Source organism: Nerophis lumbriciformis, linkage group LG05 (genome assembly GCF_033978685.3).
Source record: "Nerophis lumbriciformis linkage group LG05, RoL_Nlum_v2.1, whole genome shotgun sequence".
NCBI lineage: Eukaryota > Metazoa > Chordata > Actinopteri > Syngnathiformes > Syngnathidae > Nerophis > Nerophis lumbriciformis.
Window position 1 is genome coordinate 39,492,734 of NC_084552.2, and position 15,398 is coordinate 39,508,131.

At 40.1% G+C, this 15,398-nt stretch overlaps 3 protein-coding genes across 4 annotated transcripts; 2 read left to right on the forward strand and 1 right to left on the reverse strand.

Annotated features, from left to right (window-relative positions):
* The first annotated feature begins 701 nt into the window (after positions 1-701).
* Positions 702-4,919, forward strand: LOC133605725 (uncharacterized). 2 transcript variants are annotated; one of them, XM_072913123.1, is made up of 6 exons: positions 712-806; positions 937-983; positions 1,059-1,608; positions 1,672-1,776; positions 1,870-1,910; positions 4,190-4,919. In XM_072913123.1, exons 1-6 carry the CDS (start codon positions 764-766, stop codon positions 4,304-4,306), a joined length of 903 nt encoding a protein of 300 aa, XP_072769224.1. In that variant the 5' UTR covers positions 712-763; the 3' UTR covers positions 4,307-4,919. The 2 variants fall into 2 exon arrangements, with proteins under 2 accessions (XP_061814983.1, XP_072769224.1); XM_061958999.2 differs by having other exon boundaries at positions 702-806; positions 937-1,608.
* Positions 4,920-11,040: 6,121 nt separating this feature from the next.
* On the reverse strand, positions 11,041-13,490 carry LOC133606420 (RNA-binding protein 4.1-like). Its single transcript, XM_061960369.2, has 4 exons — positions 13,364-13,490; positions 12,480-12,899; positions 11,739-12,408; positions 11,041-11,521 (listed from the first exon to the last, which is right to left on the reverse strand). Exons 2-3 carry the CDS (start codon positions 12,886-12,888, stop codon positions 11,765-11,767), a joined length of 1,053 nt encoding a protein of 350 aa, XP_061816353.1. The 5' UTR covers positions 12,889-12,899; positions 13,364-13,490; the 3' UTR covers positions 11,041-11,521; positions 11,739-11,764.
* Positions 13,491-14,336: 846 nt separating this feature from the next.
* On the forward strand, positions 14,337-15,240 carry tifa (TRAF interacting protein with forkhead associated domain). The gene is made up of 2 exons (XM_061960368.2): positions 14,337-14,436; positions 14,513-15,240. Exon 2 carries the CDS (start codon positions 14,525-14,527, stop codon positions 15,110-15,112), a length of 588 nt encoding a protein of 195 aa, XP_061816352.1. The 5' UTR covers positions 14,337-14,436; positions 14,513-14,524; the 3' UTR covers positions 15,113-15,240.
* Positions 15,241-15,398: the final 158 nt, after the last annotated feature.

Here is a 15,398-nt window from a genome sequence, read left to right on the forward strand (position 1 = left end):
TATGTGAAAAAAATACCATAGAGCCGCCGCTTGCCGCGGAAGAAAACAACATAGTGACTGCTATAATATAAAAAGGGGTCAAAATGAATAAGCTCTGCTTCTTCCTACTCCTTTTCGAACATGCTGTAATGAAACAACTCGAAATATGTGATGCATTAAATTCTAATTGTGTTGTATGCATCTTCAAAATAAACTGAACTGAACTGAACTTGTGCCAATTAAACATGCTTTCATTGAATTATTCTTTCTTCATTTGTATTTGCTACTATTTAATACAGTAAGTGTACTGTTAAATTTCACTATAATTCTAACCACTGACAAAAACCACTCCAGTGAGTGAGTAACTGTCGATTAACTGTGTGAAAACAAAAGTGTAGGTTTATAGCACATACTGTCGGCTTACTTTATATTGCAAAATATGGTGTGCTCTGCGACCCAGTGGACACATGACACCATTGCAAATCCAAGGTTAATTTAAAGATACAAATAAATGCTAATGATTCAGCCATTTTTGTACACAATATACAGTAGTTACTATTACAGTAATTTGTTAGAGGTCTTTACTTGCTGCTCCTATTATGCTGTAGGTGTGTACGTGTGTTATAAACACTTGCATGAACCAAACAGGATGTGATGAGGGAGACTGATAAGACATTGAAGTTTACATTAGCGGAAACACACACACACACACTTCTGATTGGCCGAAGAGTGAAGACAGTATAGAGACCTCATAAAGCTGCTCCTTCATCATTAAGACAACAAAATGACGCTCCGTGTGGTCACTTGTCTCCTCCTGTGGACACTAGGTGAGGACCCTCTCCCCTCTCCATTACCTCCACTAACGAGATTCCTGTGATGATTGCAGATAAAGTTTTTGACTGGTGTCCTTACTAAACTGATAATGAGCATCCATAACTTTGTCTTGTCATTTACTAGCTCATACAAAAGGTCAGAGGTCGTCGTCGAACATGCACCATCTGCAGGTTCAAGCGGGGCAAAACGTGACTTTGGAGTGTTTAAACACGGGGGTTGATGTCGGAATGTTCTATTGGTACAAGCAAACGCCTGGGAAGAAACCAACACTGCTGTCCAGCTCCTACATCCAAGACTATGGGAACAAACTTCATGGCCAACCGGAGGAGCAATCCCGCCTTAGCCTGACAGTTCTCTCCGACAGGAGCTGCTTGAACATCTCACAGGTGCAAATGTCAGACTCTGGGACCTACTTCTGCCTATTTAATTATTTGTCCATCTGTCAATTCCATGAGAGTATTTTAGTGGAGGTGAGAGCCTCCGCTTGGGACATCCCAGCATCCGTAAAGCAGCCAGCATCTAAGAGCATCCTCCATGGAGGTAATTTGACTCTGAGCTGCACCGTCCAAACCGGGTCCTCCTGTGACGAGAAACACCATGTTTACTGGCTCCGGAACGAGCCCGGATCCGGCCCAGGGATCATTCACGCTTCAGAAGGGAGGAGGTCCAACGGCACCTGCTTTTACGAGGTACCGATGAGCGGACTGAACGACGCAGACGTGGGGACGTACTACTGTGCCGTGGCCATGTGTGGACACATCCTGTTTGGGAAGGGCACCACCGTGACCTTTGAACGTAAGGGACTCAGTTGGTGTGGCTGCTGAGTGCTTTGCCTACAAATAACGCTTCCGTCTGCAGGTGACACGTTGCTGTTGTACATCTTAAGTGGAGCTTTGGCCTTCTCCGTCTTGGTGATTGTCATCTTGGCCTGTAACATAAAGAAGAAGACACAGGATCAGGCAGGTAAGAATGCGAGTTCAAGTCTGTGCCTCATTGCAAAGTGCATCATTTATGAAGTACATTCATTTTGAAAGAGGTTCTCTTTCCCCTAACTAGACCCACGACAACCATCACATACTGCCTCGGCTCCGGAGGAGGTACATGTTTTGTGTCTCAGATGCCATTTATTTACTTTCTGTATTGATTTTTCCTTATGAATGTGGTTGGACAGCAGGGGTGTCCAAACTCCAAATGTTTTCCACTGAGGTCTACATGCAGTAAAATAGGGCCGTTTCATATTATTAAACTTTTGTTTGTTAATAAACATGCTGTAACCCGTCTGATGTAGGTCAAAATATGCCAAGTAGTTAATAGTAACTTTTACAGTCAAATAAGATATTTTAATCAACAATATTTTTTTAATTCTTAATTCATCGTTTTGGTAATTTTCAAGTCATTAACGCCCAATTGACGTGAACTTAAAGCTATGTCTGTTGAATTTTTTTAAAGTCGTTTTCTCCACAATTTGGACTAATAAATCATCCCTGATTATCCAAATACTGTACAAAGCACTATACAGGACAGGGATATTTAACTAAATGTTTCGGGGGCCGTAGTTCTCCCCTCACTATCAGTCTTATTTTGTATATTCCGGAGAACCAGCGTCCGCTAAATTAGACATTTTATTTTGGTCTATTTATTTTGTCAGAGTTCCAGGAGAGATCTGCTGTCTCTAAAGAACTTCTGCAAACATGAGTTTCTCAAAGGTTTTTTGAACTGACTTCACAGGCCAAAAGTTGAAAAGCCCAAATGATGAAAAAGAGAGGATCTAAAACGGAACCTTGAGGAACACTACTATAAAGGAATTGAACAAATGACAACTGACTGCATCTGAAGTAAACACCTTAGTTACATAAATTACATTACGAAAAAAATGTGTAACTGCCAAAAAAAAGGGATGCATTGATGAATGCCCCAGATTGTTAAATCACAAGTTTGGACCCCAATGTTCTATGTTTGTTAGCAAGGCTAAATGTCAATGCAGGAATCTGCCAATGTGTTTACAGTGGTCCAGGTTCATCTATACAACATGAGCACTCCAGTGTATTTAGGAATTTGCTGCGAAAATGTTTGTCTCGCAAGATTTTAGTGTCATTCCCAGACCAGGTTTGACCCCCAGGCCGCCAGGTGAATAACACTGACATATAAGCCATGTTTTTCAAAGGGCAGTTTTGGTCCCCTGCACTTTTTACCATCCAAAATGCATGTTACTTTATTGAATGGAGACATTGATTGGCTCTGTGGCACTGCCATTTTTTGCTAGCAATCAACGGTCAAACCGTTATTTAAAATATGAGCAAGTAAAAGAAAGACAAAACAAAAGAGGAGCCTAAGTTATTCTCCACTTGAAGGTAGCTATGTTGTTAAAATGAAATATTTGAATATACATTTTACAGGGGCGGTATGGCATAGTGGGTAGAGCGGCTGTGCCAGAAATCTGATGGTTAGAGGTTCGCTCCCCGCCTCTTGACATCCAAATCGCTGCCGTTGTGTCCTTGGGCAGGACACTTCACCCTTGCCCCCGGTGCCGCTCACACTGGTGAAAGAATGATGAATGAATGATAGGTGGTGGTCGGAGGGGCCGTAGGCGCAAACTGGCAGCCTCACTTCCGTCAGTCTACCCCAGGGCAGCTGTGGCTACAAATGTAGCTTACCACCACCAGGTGTGAATGAATGATGGGTTCCCACTTCTCTGTGAGCGCTTTGAGTATCTAATAATAAAAAAGCGCAATATAAAATCTAATCCATTATTATTATTACATTTTAAAATATGTACACCTGGTTTTCTGTCAATCCTTAAATATTAAACTAAACCATACAATTTAGAAGAAAAAAATTTGTTTTTACTTAATTATTTACTATGTTAATTTTGTCCACAAAATAAATTATTGAACAGTTGTTTACTATGTAATAATACACTATTACTGCAAAACATGCATCTGATTGCAGGACCTAAGCCAGTAGTGTACATCTGATATCGACATTTTGTCTCTGCGTACATTCATTCCTACATATATAAATGCAGTTAATGCAAAGTTTGTCAAGCTAAAATGTCAATACATTAACAAATAATTCCCTATTTTTGAGTCGATTAAAGGCAACAGTAATTGTCGATGATACAACTCTAGTTTTTGAAGAATTTCTTATAGTTTGCGATTGTATTTTGATTTTTCCTGAATATCCAAAGCAAGGCACCTCGTTGTTTTCACCTTTTGTCTATTTCTATTTTAGTATGGCTTAAAATGTTATTTTAGTTAAAGAAAATCTGTATATGGCCCACAGACAGGGTTTTGGACATGCCTGTTGTACACCATGTCTATGCTAAAGATTATAAATATATCCAAATATCCCCATAATAATGATACATTTTTGCCAGGGTGATGAAGACACAAATCTCCAATACACTGATTTGAAAGCTGAGGAGGTAAGAAGGATAACCAGACAGAGGAATGACGTCCACGCTGAGTGTGTGTACTCCGATATCATGCAGTAGGCTTGTTGCTTTGTGTAACATTAATGTCAAATAAGATTATGTGAGCCAGCAAATGGCACGGAGAACATGTTCCACGTACCTGGACACAGTGGACAGTGAGTACATAAACATGGAAAGCGAGCTAAAGAAAACTCTCCCAACTCTGCCTTTGCTCATCATTCAGCAGTGAAGGTACACACTCTGTCAATTCTCTTATATACTGTTGCTCTTTCATTCTAGACTTCTAGAGTGTTTGATTATCACATCACTCTAAATGTATAGACTATAAAGTTCACAAACAGAAAGAGGGATCCTCGTGGGCCAGGCCAAACTTTTCTTATGTCTAAACTAAAACTGGGGAAATGCGTAGAGTGTTTGGGGCTTCAGTACAGTGTTGATTTCCTGAAGACATGATTTTATTTCACAATTCCTTGAGAGAAAAAAATGCCTGGTTAGGCTTTGTGTATGTCATGTGTGCCTTCCTTGGGTGAAGCCAGCTTTACAGCTATGTTGTTATTATGCTGTTTGTTACTTATGTATGTTATGTTGCAGATATTTAGAATAGTTTTGTCAATTTGTTCTGGCCTGTAATAAATTGGCCCTTTGAAACATATATTTGTCTTTGTGTGTTGTATGTAGACCACATTGCTTAGCAGAGTTCAGTGATGCAAGTGCATGTCAAGTTGATCAACAGATTGTATTATTCTGCAGTGTAATAACAGTACTGAAATGAAGGCTAAAAGGGCATTAATGAGAGCCTTAAAAAAAAAAAAAATTAAAAAAGAAGTAACTAGTTACTTTTCACAGTAACGCATTACTTTTTGGTGTTAGTAACTGAGTTACTTTTGAAATAAAGTAACTAGTAACTGTAACTAATAACTGGTTTTCAGTAACTAACCCAACACTGTTTAGCGCACACACAAAAGAAAATCAGCCCAAAGTCAGTCTAGCTAAAAAATAAAAATAAAAAAAACACTTTAAAAACTGATTTGCAAACAGTTTTACAGGACTTTTAGATAATGAAAAATAGAGAATGCCACATGTCACTCAGAAAGGGAAACCCATAGATTATTTAAATGTATTCCACATAAAATTGGACATTTCAAGCCTTTATTTTGTTTGCATGAAAATACAAAATTCAGTGCATCATAAAATTGTGAATATTGTTTTCCTGAGTCTTATGGTTTCTTCGTCTGTGTAAGTATAGGCACTGTAAACAATTGATGGGGTAACCAACAAAAGGTCCATGTTGAAGAAGTTGGCTGCACACAGCACATGTGCAAGCATATTCATAGGAAGTTGAGTGAAAAGGATAAGTGTGAAAAGTACACCATGAAAGGGTCTTCAAGCAAAAGCTAATGAAACATTTGAGGGGGCTTCAGGAGTGAGTGGACTGCGACTGGGGTTAGTGCATCTAGAGCCTCTGTAACCACAGGTTGATTTAAGAGTGCTACAAACATTGCAATCTTCGTGTCAAGCCACTCCTGAACCAGAGGAAATTTCAGAACCGTCTTACCTTGGCTGTAGAGAAAAAGAACTGTACGGTTGCTCTGTCGTCCAACGTCTGCTTTTCAGATTAAGTCCAGTGTGACTTTTCCAAGGTCTGTGATGATTTGGGCTGCAATGTCAGCTGCTGGTGTTGGTCCACTTTCTTTTCTGAGGTTCACATGCAGTTATCGCAGCCATCGACCATAACAATTCTTCTGCTAACAAGTTTTAGGAGATGCTGACAATGCCAAAGGTACCAAAATATGCAGGATTCAAAGACCGTTTTGTTACTGTGCTTGATTGACCTGCAAACTCACATGACCTGAACTCTTGAGTGTTTCTTAAACATAGCTGTTTCTCAGCTATGGTCCATATGGGTCGCAGCAGTACTAAGTTTTAAAACACGTTTCAACCACCTGTGGCAGTAATGACAATATCAAACAAACAAAAGAAGTCTGGAACTAAAGTAATAGAGGTTAAAAAGTGCAAAAACTGTGACTGTGGTGAAGCTGTATTTTCATTTGTACTTTATTTTTATTGACAGTTTAAGAAACATGTATTACTTAATAAATTAGATTTTTGGGAGGGTACTGTATATGTACATTTATTTTTAATCAGTTTTTATGAGTCCATTCTTAATAAGTATATTTGATAAGTATTAATTTTTGTAATCAATCTTTTGTGATTAACACATGCTTTCATATCATTTGACAAGGTTCATCCTGTTGAACTGTAAGTAGGTTAGATATAATTATTGGATACGGATCATATACGGCTGCTAGACTTTTGACAAGAACAAGAAAGTTTGATCATATTACGCCTATACTGGCTCACCTGCACTGGCTTCCTGTGCACTTAAGATGTGACTTTAAGGTTTTACTACTTACGTATAAAATACTGCACGGTCTAGCTCCGTCCTATCTTGTCGATTGCATTGTACCATATGTCCCGGCAAGAAATCTGCGTTCAAAGAACTCCGGCTTATTAGTGATTCCCAGAGCCCAAAAAAAGTCTGCGGGCTATAGAGCGTTTTCTATTCGGGCTCCAGTACTATGGAATGCCCTCCCGGTAACAATTAGAGATGCTACCTCAGTAGAAGCATTTAAGTCCCATCTTAAAACTCATTTGTATACTCTAGCCTTTAAATAGCCCCCCTGTTAGACCAGTTGATCTGCCGTTTCTTTTCTTTTCTCCTCTGCTCCCCTTTTCCTTGAGGGGCGGGGGTGCACAGGTCCGGTGGCCATGGATGAAGTGCTGGCTGTCCAGAGTCGGGACCCGGGGTGGACCGCTCGCCTGTGCATCGGCAGGGAACATCTCTGCGCTGCTGACCCGTCTCCGCTCGGGATGGTGTCCTGCTGGCCCCACTATGGACTGGACTCTTACTATTATGTTGGATCCACTATGGACTGGACTCTCACAATATTATGTCAGACCCACTCGACATCCATTGCTTTCGGTCTCCCCTAGAGGGGGGGGGGTTACCCACATATGCGGTCCTCTCCAAGGTTTCTCATAGTCATTCACATCGACGTCCCACTGGGGTGAGTTTTTCCTTGCCCGTATGTGGGCTTTGTACCGAGGATGTCGTTGTGGCTTGTGCAGCCCTTTGAGACACTTGTGATTTAGGGCTATATAAATAAAGATTGATTGATATTTAGAGTAAGATTACTAATTCAGTGTTATGAGTGGGCCACAGGGTCAAAAAGGTTAAAAAATAATCTCTGGCATCATTGGTTGTAAAAATGTGATGCATTATTATGTACAGCTATCTAACAACTGACATATGCTGAAAAAGTATTTTAATTTTGAACGCCTCTTTTACATGAACAATGACTACTAATTCACATATTAGTATAGTAACTGGCAATTGGTCGTCAAATTAGTTCGATAGCTGGTCAAAAAGTCGGTGAACGGCATTATTTTAATGTCTTTATGTAAAAGAACATACATAAGTACTGGAGCATCTCCATAATATTAGGCTTTAATTGCTGGTTGTATGCATTTTTATACTTCAAAAACTGGTTTATCATGTTTTTTAAAGTTTCCCCTTCAGTTTGGTATCAATTTTTTATTTATATTTAATTTAAATTGTCGCGATCGCTAGTTTAAAAAAAGTATATTCACAACCAGTATAACATGAGTCGAAAGATTCGACTGGCACAAAGTTATTACAAACTGAACATATAACCAGGCAAAATATATTTGTTTACACAACATAATTGGGGAATTTCCTGTCATTTACTTTAAAAGTGTGTGTGTAATTCTTGATCTTTAGGAGTATGCAAAAATAAATCACCAATCATAGTAAATACATGTATTTATCATCAATTAAGATTTTTTTTAAATGTTCTAACCCTTTTCGTATGCTGAACTCTACAGATGTTAAAATATCATTGAGTTGGAATTGATGGATTAAATACGACCGAGAGTTGTGCAGCTTTTTGTAAAACAATATGTAATAACAGCATAATAGCTTTTAACAAATGTAAATGTGTTATACTTGTATAGCGCTTTTCTACCTTTTTAAGGAACTCAAAGCGCTTTGACACTATTTCCACATTCACCTTTCGCAAATTACTGAATCTTCCTTGTTTCTGAAGGTAGGAAAGCGAATTAGGTATCAACTAGTTTATCTGAATAGGCCGATCACAGGCATTGTATTATGCATCGTAAAATGTATCTTACCTACTAGAGATATGGACTGTGTGTGCAATGGCAGTGTAACTGTAGGTGTGGCGTAACTCAGCTTGACAGCACACCTCATACATGCCTGGTTTGCCAAAGAATTAACTGTGGCAGAAGTGATCTGTGATGCACTTGAACGTTATATTTATATTATATTCAGATGTGTATCATTTGGTCATTAAAAACAAGCGGTCACAAAAGTAAATGCCACACAGGGAGTGCGGAGATTCGCCAATACAAGCCCAGGGGGAGTGTGCATTACCGCAGCGACTATTATCAATTCTGTACGTGCTAAGAAAACAAAGCATTGAGACATTCTTCCGTTGTTTGAACACCACTCGTGTACTTATTTCACCAAGTAAACACAGTTTGGCCTGAAGGCCATTTTCTGAACACTTAACGTTTTATGGGTTTGTGGAACATTACAGAAATGAAATTAACAAAAATTTAAAAATAAGGACAAGAGTATAGCAATGAGAAAAGACTGAAATGTTTGAGCTTTTTTATTAGCCCATTTCATGAAAAAATTACACATCATGCTACCACTATATGTTGAAAGTATATTAAGAAAAGTATTGTTTATGTAGTTGAAGGATCCACACCACTGCTGTTCTTTTTTGAACAGTTGGCTGTTATTTATGAGCATATGTTTGAGCACAATATGGCTTATATTAATATACTGGGCGCAATTTGCTGTTCTTTGAATGTATACCTCTTGGCAACTGGTAAAGAGAGTTAAATTCTGTGCAAAAAGATGTTGAAGTGTAGCGGTGGTATGCACTTGACAGTTCGAAACAGCCCTCATTTAAAGTGGCATGTTCAGTTTGTTTATTGTGGTATCAAATAGGCTTATTTAATACCACAAAAAAATATTGAGCTTAAGGATCAGCAGTGACTACTGAAATTCTGGTTACGCGACAACCCCTAAAAATGCACAAACTTTTCAGAAGCCTGATATTTCAGTTTAAAATGTCCTTTTTTTTAATTGAACTTGCATATTTAAAAAAAAAAAAAATCTAAAACTGAATTACTGTATAAGTTTATCAGAAACAATCAATCTTGCAAAAATGGCTTGATATATTGAACTCTAATGAAAGTGTGGCTTCCACTTCCAAACAGGTTTGTGCGATATATACACACACAATACAAATTCAGCAGACGATAACGATTTTAATAGTCCAGCAAATTTCGCAGGTGTCATTATCACTGGAGGACAAGGAATAGTTAACATGGCATACTAAGCCATGTTAACCACTTTAGGACAAATACCAACAATTATGATACTTAGTATATGGTCGACACTAGTGATTAGATCTTTTTTTTTAAAAACAAAATCGTTCTGTTTACAAACAAGAAATAAGTCAGAGGGCTTAAAGGATTCAAGGAACATGGTCAAACCATCACAAATTTAAAAAGGGCAAAAAAAACCATTTCAAATCAGAGGTAAAAATATTTTATGTTGAGTTATTTTGCAGTTATTCACTTTGCTCAAAACTAATTTAAGGAAATAATTTAAATATTCAATTGATATGTTACACCGCCATTATATTTATGATTAAAAATGTAATCATTTATATGAATTCCAAATTGGCCGAAAACGAAGTATCCAAACAGAAGAATAACTACGTATTATATTTTAGGATGTTGCAACAGAAAGTAACCAACCGTTAACAGTGAATTAGCATATTAGATCAATAGTTCTGAGAAAATACCAAGAAATTAAGTAGGGTTACCACTACCGATTACACCTGCAGTAACGTGAGATATATTCCAGATGAGTTAAAAACATTGATATCCATCACTAAATGCAATCCAATTAAGGTTGTAGATCTCAGACCATTTCACCCTTCCCTATTTTTTATGTAAACGTTTTGATATTTATTGGGATATATAGCAATTTTACACTAAAATGAGTGAAATAACAGATAACGCAGTTGCATGTAAAAGCAAAGCAGACAGCTCCCTCTGCTGGTCGTTAACATTACACCAATATAATAGAAAACATTTCATAAAATGACTCAACTGTTGCAGGCTTATTTTGGGCTTTACAATTTTTAGAAGAAAATAAAATTGTATAGTTTGAAAAACTTTTTACCCAACTACAGATGATTCCACATGTAATAGACAATTATTGTATTTACTTTACTCACACAAGTAAGAATACTGCCCGTAATTCAATGAATTTTATTTCCCTAAAAAAGGAAGCAATTTCATTGCACTTACAGATGCCTGTTTTAGTCAAGAGGAATATAATGAAGTGTACAGCAAACATCTTTCTCCAATTGCTGAGATCACCTGGTCAAAACACACCTTTTACTTACCTGGTGTATGTGAGGGTCTTCAGCCTCTGGATGCCACCCCCTGCCCCGACTGCAGGTCTAAGCCTCTGCATGAATGTGAACGTGCATGAACACTATTAGGGTCGAGCAAGCCTCAGATTGACAAAAGCTAAATGGATATATCTTTGAAAAAGTTTATGCGTCACTTTTTCTTTTCTTTTTTTATAAACGACGCGACGCGTCAGGGAAAGAAAACCCATTTCATGGTTTTGTTTTGTTTTTTTAAAAAGGCGCCACGCTTGCTTGTGTTTTACCCCGTTGGGTTTATTTGTACTACACATCATTTGAAGACAAGGTGGACAAAATGCAAGCACAAACGAGTGCTCTGCGTCCTCACTCGGTCAAACGTTTAAGATGGTTAAAATCTTCATAGCTAATCTAAGGTCGGTGAAAACTCGACAAGGAGGAAGAAACGTGCAGAACTACTTTAAACAACATATTTTGATACCTCAATGACAGGTTGGCTAACACCGGCTGCTACCAAACGTCACAAATCAGAACGTAAAAAAAGTTAACGCCTTAAAATTCCTACATCACAATAGCACAATCAAAATAGAAAAGGGGGTCTATGTAAAAACTGGATCAAAATGAAAACAGACGTCGACATTTCTGTTCCTCCAGTGAGCTTTCAAGGGGAACATTAACGCGCTGCGCCGCAGACAGGAAGTGGATAGCGTCACGAACATCTGATGATGGCGATTGGCAATGTAGGCGAACGACGATCCTGAAAAAAGAGCAAATGACATGAGTGAAGCGTCTGCAACTATTGGCACAAACCACGCATCGCTCCGTTAGATCTGCTCTGGTCTGGAAGTTTGTCGTGCGGGCATCGCTACGCCACGGACAAAAGCGACGCAGTCAAGTACTGAGGCACACGCCTTTCGTCGTGAGATCTAGATATTACTGGGGCGTAGGACACGGACATTTTAGACTATTCTCACCTCAACTTCAAACGTCGGTGCCTTGCTTAATAGTAGCGTGCAGGCGGAGGCGGTGGTGGGGGCGGTAGTCGCTCCGCGTAGTGGTCCCGGGGACGAGGAACTCCGTATGGTGGGACCCGGGATACAGGAGGGATATGGGAGCGCTCGTAGGAGTAGCCGTTACCGGTAGGAGGAATTGCACCGTTTGGCGGTCTTCGGTGTGGGCTGCGGTCTCGGGCATAATACGCAGACGGGGGAGGAGGAGGGGGTGGTGGGGGCCGACGCTCGTACGGGTCGAGCGGCGGGTTCATGAGACGGTCTCGCGCAACACTGGGGGGAGGGGGCGGCGGCGGAGGCAGCGGGCCACCCGGGCGTTGGGCTTCGTAGCCGTACGGACGGGCTCTGTACTTTTCATAGTAATCTACCACACCATAACCACCCCGCTCGCCCTCGTAGGGCCGCTCAGGGTAGGCAGGTCGCCTGGGAGGAGGTGGCGGCAGAGGTGGGGCAGGGTAACCTGGGGCCATGTGGGGGCGACCTCTCATGTAGCCTGGTGGGGGGGGCTCAGGCCGGTCTACTGGGTAGTGCGGGGGTGGCCAAAAGCCACCACCTTCTGGGGGAGGAGGAGGATAGTCTTCCTGCTCTTCGCCTCTGGGCCTGCTTTTGGAAATCTGCACATGGATGCGTTTGCCTGGATGAAAGGGGAAAAGAAGGTGAAACACACAGCTCCTGAGATAATGACACCTTGTGTGGCACATTTACCATGAAACTCAGTGTTGTCAATCCCCTGAATGGCATCCATAGCTTCATCCGAGTTTGCCATGTGGACGAAAGCAAAATTCTTGATCACCGCACACTCAGTGACCCTACCGTACTCTTCAAAAAGCGCACGGAGGTCATCATCCTCCCCACGCTCTACGTTAGCCACATGCAACTTGACCGCCCCGTAGTTCTTCTTGTGGCTGGCCTCCACATTGATCGCAGAGCCATGGAGATTGTGGAGATGCAGGTTCTTGATGGCTTTCACAGCATCCTTGCGGTCATCCATGTGGACAAATGCAAAGTTTTTGACAATGGCACATTCTGTGATTTTGCCATACTCTGCGAAGAGGGCCTTGATTTCATCCTCAGTTGCTTCTTGGGGCAAGTTGCCCACAAATATCTTCACCATTTTTTCACAATCTGTAACAAAGAAAGGTTAAGATAGTGGTGCCATGTATAGTGTGTGTGGATGGCAGGTGCACATTTAAAAAGGAGGTGGATCATATAGTGAATGCTTTCTGGGAGGGTCTAAATGGCCCCTTTGTCTTCGCAAAATGGCTGCCACTCATTCAACGCCGGGCAAATAAAATAATTCAAAAGGGTGAAAACTCATGCAAGGTCCACAGTATTGACATATTATATATTTAAGTGTATAATGAAAGTTCACACTTCAGTTTAAAATATTCATTTATATGCTAATATATCATATTAGCAGTTAGCTTTGGCTAGCTTGGCCGTGGCGCCATTTTTTTGGGGGGGGGACAAAGAACAGTAGGACTTAAGAGGACACACACAAATCGCTACAATGTCCTTTCATACAGTTTTTAAGCAGTCTACGCAATACAGTAGAAATTCAAGCCAGTAGAATCGTTTCCTTTACTCACCTTTTATCAAGAAGCAAATGACGTTGCACCGGCACCGTGCGAGTGCTTTCTGTGAACTCGACTTCCGGTTCTCTCTGAGACTCTGACTTCTCACAGACTCTTATTGGCCAGGGTGATGACGTAAACTATGGCCGTAACCACCATTGGTGGAATTGTTTAAAGTAACTTTACTGGTAATGTGCACAAGTAACAGAGATAGTGTTGACTTGCACGAAGAACTGAAAGAGTATTGAACAAAAACAAAAAGTGATATGAATATACTGAAGTACAAAATATGTAATTTAAATGAGTAAAGCACAGCTTACAATGATTGCATACTGGTCAGATTTGTAATATTAAGTATTTACCAGACACATTTTGTCTAATTGTTCCTGTAAGGTCCTTAAATTTGGTGTAAGTAATTACAAATGGAACCAAAATCGTGGTTTCATGTGTACCTTAAAACACTCGAAAGTTCCGAGTGTTTTAATGAACTTAGGTCAGTTTCGAGTCGAAACTGACCTAAATTAATTATTTTCAACACATTGCGCCATCGGGGACTTTCGGTTCTGTTATGTTGGATTCAGGGGTAAGTTATAGAATAAACAAAATGCGTAACATGTTACAGATATGCTAAATTTCAAAAGAGGTAAGAAAATACATTATATACACTACATGCCAAAAGTTTGGACACACCTTCTCATTCAATGCGTTTTACATTGTAGATTGTCACTGAAGGCATCAAAACTATGAATGAACACATGTGGAGTTCGGCCTGTACTGTATATATATATATATATATATAATAGATATACACACACGCAAATACATACATTTACCGTACAAACATATATATCTACCTATGTACAAACATATATACTTGTAAATATAAACATATAAATATATATGCATGGGCAGAGAATTCGGTGTGTATTTTTCAAATTATTCTTGAACGCAGCAGTCCTCCCACTTCCTGTCTCATGACGGTGACGAAATTGGGAAGCGCCGACAGAGTTGGGTTTTCCCAGGTTCATCTTCAGTCCACTTTGGATGTAGCAGCACATCTACTTTCAGTTAGGAGGAACCGATTTAAGGTAATCCCACCACACTGAAGATATAATATTCACATTTCACCCTAAACATTTATTTTGTATCAACTTTTTATATTAGGTTTTATTCACAATGAATGTGTCTGAGAGATTGGAGACAGAAGAGGATCTTTTGACCTGCCTCCACATCAAATTCTACCACCCCAAGCAGCACACTCAAGGTTTTTACAGTCTGCTCCCTCTGGGCAACAGAAGCAAACATTCTGCAGACATGCCTCTCCTTTTAGGACGTGATGTCCAGGTTTGCACCTTTCCGATTGTCGATCGCCGTGTGTCCCGCAAGCAGCTGGCCGTCCACGCTTACCGCATGCCTGGGAGCCCAGACATGCAATTCACTCTTCAGAACTTGTCTAAAACGGCGAAGGTGTATGTGAACAGCTTAGCCCTGGACTTCTTGGAGAGAGTGGATCTCCACAGTAAGGCCCTGATCCGGTTCATGCAATATGAGATGCTGATCACCAAGGAGACAGGTGAGGCCAAAGGAAGCTTTGAGGTGGAGTTGGACGTCCTGCAAGCACCTCCAATGAAGGAGACATTTTTGTGTGAGCCCAGCACCGTGCCAGTCATGGAAACAGGCTCCCAGCGGACACCCCAAACAGAATTCCAAGGCCCTTTGGAAACCGATGAGACTTATTCTTGCAACACACCACCCTCCATGTGACTTACTTTTGACTGTAAGGGGGGGACTAGTTTTACAGTAAAACTCAAGTCATTCAAGTCATGAACTGTATTTCATGCTAAACAGTCTTTTACATACTGAATAAAGTATTTGTATGTAGCTATGCTTTACATACTGTTATGATTGTTTGAAAGCTCTTTTACCTACATTTTCTATAAGTACTCAAATTAGTTACCACAGATCAGTGCATCATTTAAAACAGCTTATTCATCTGACTCTTAAAAATAATTCAATGTCTGCAATTCCTATCAAATTCCGAAATAAAGGA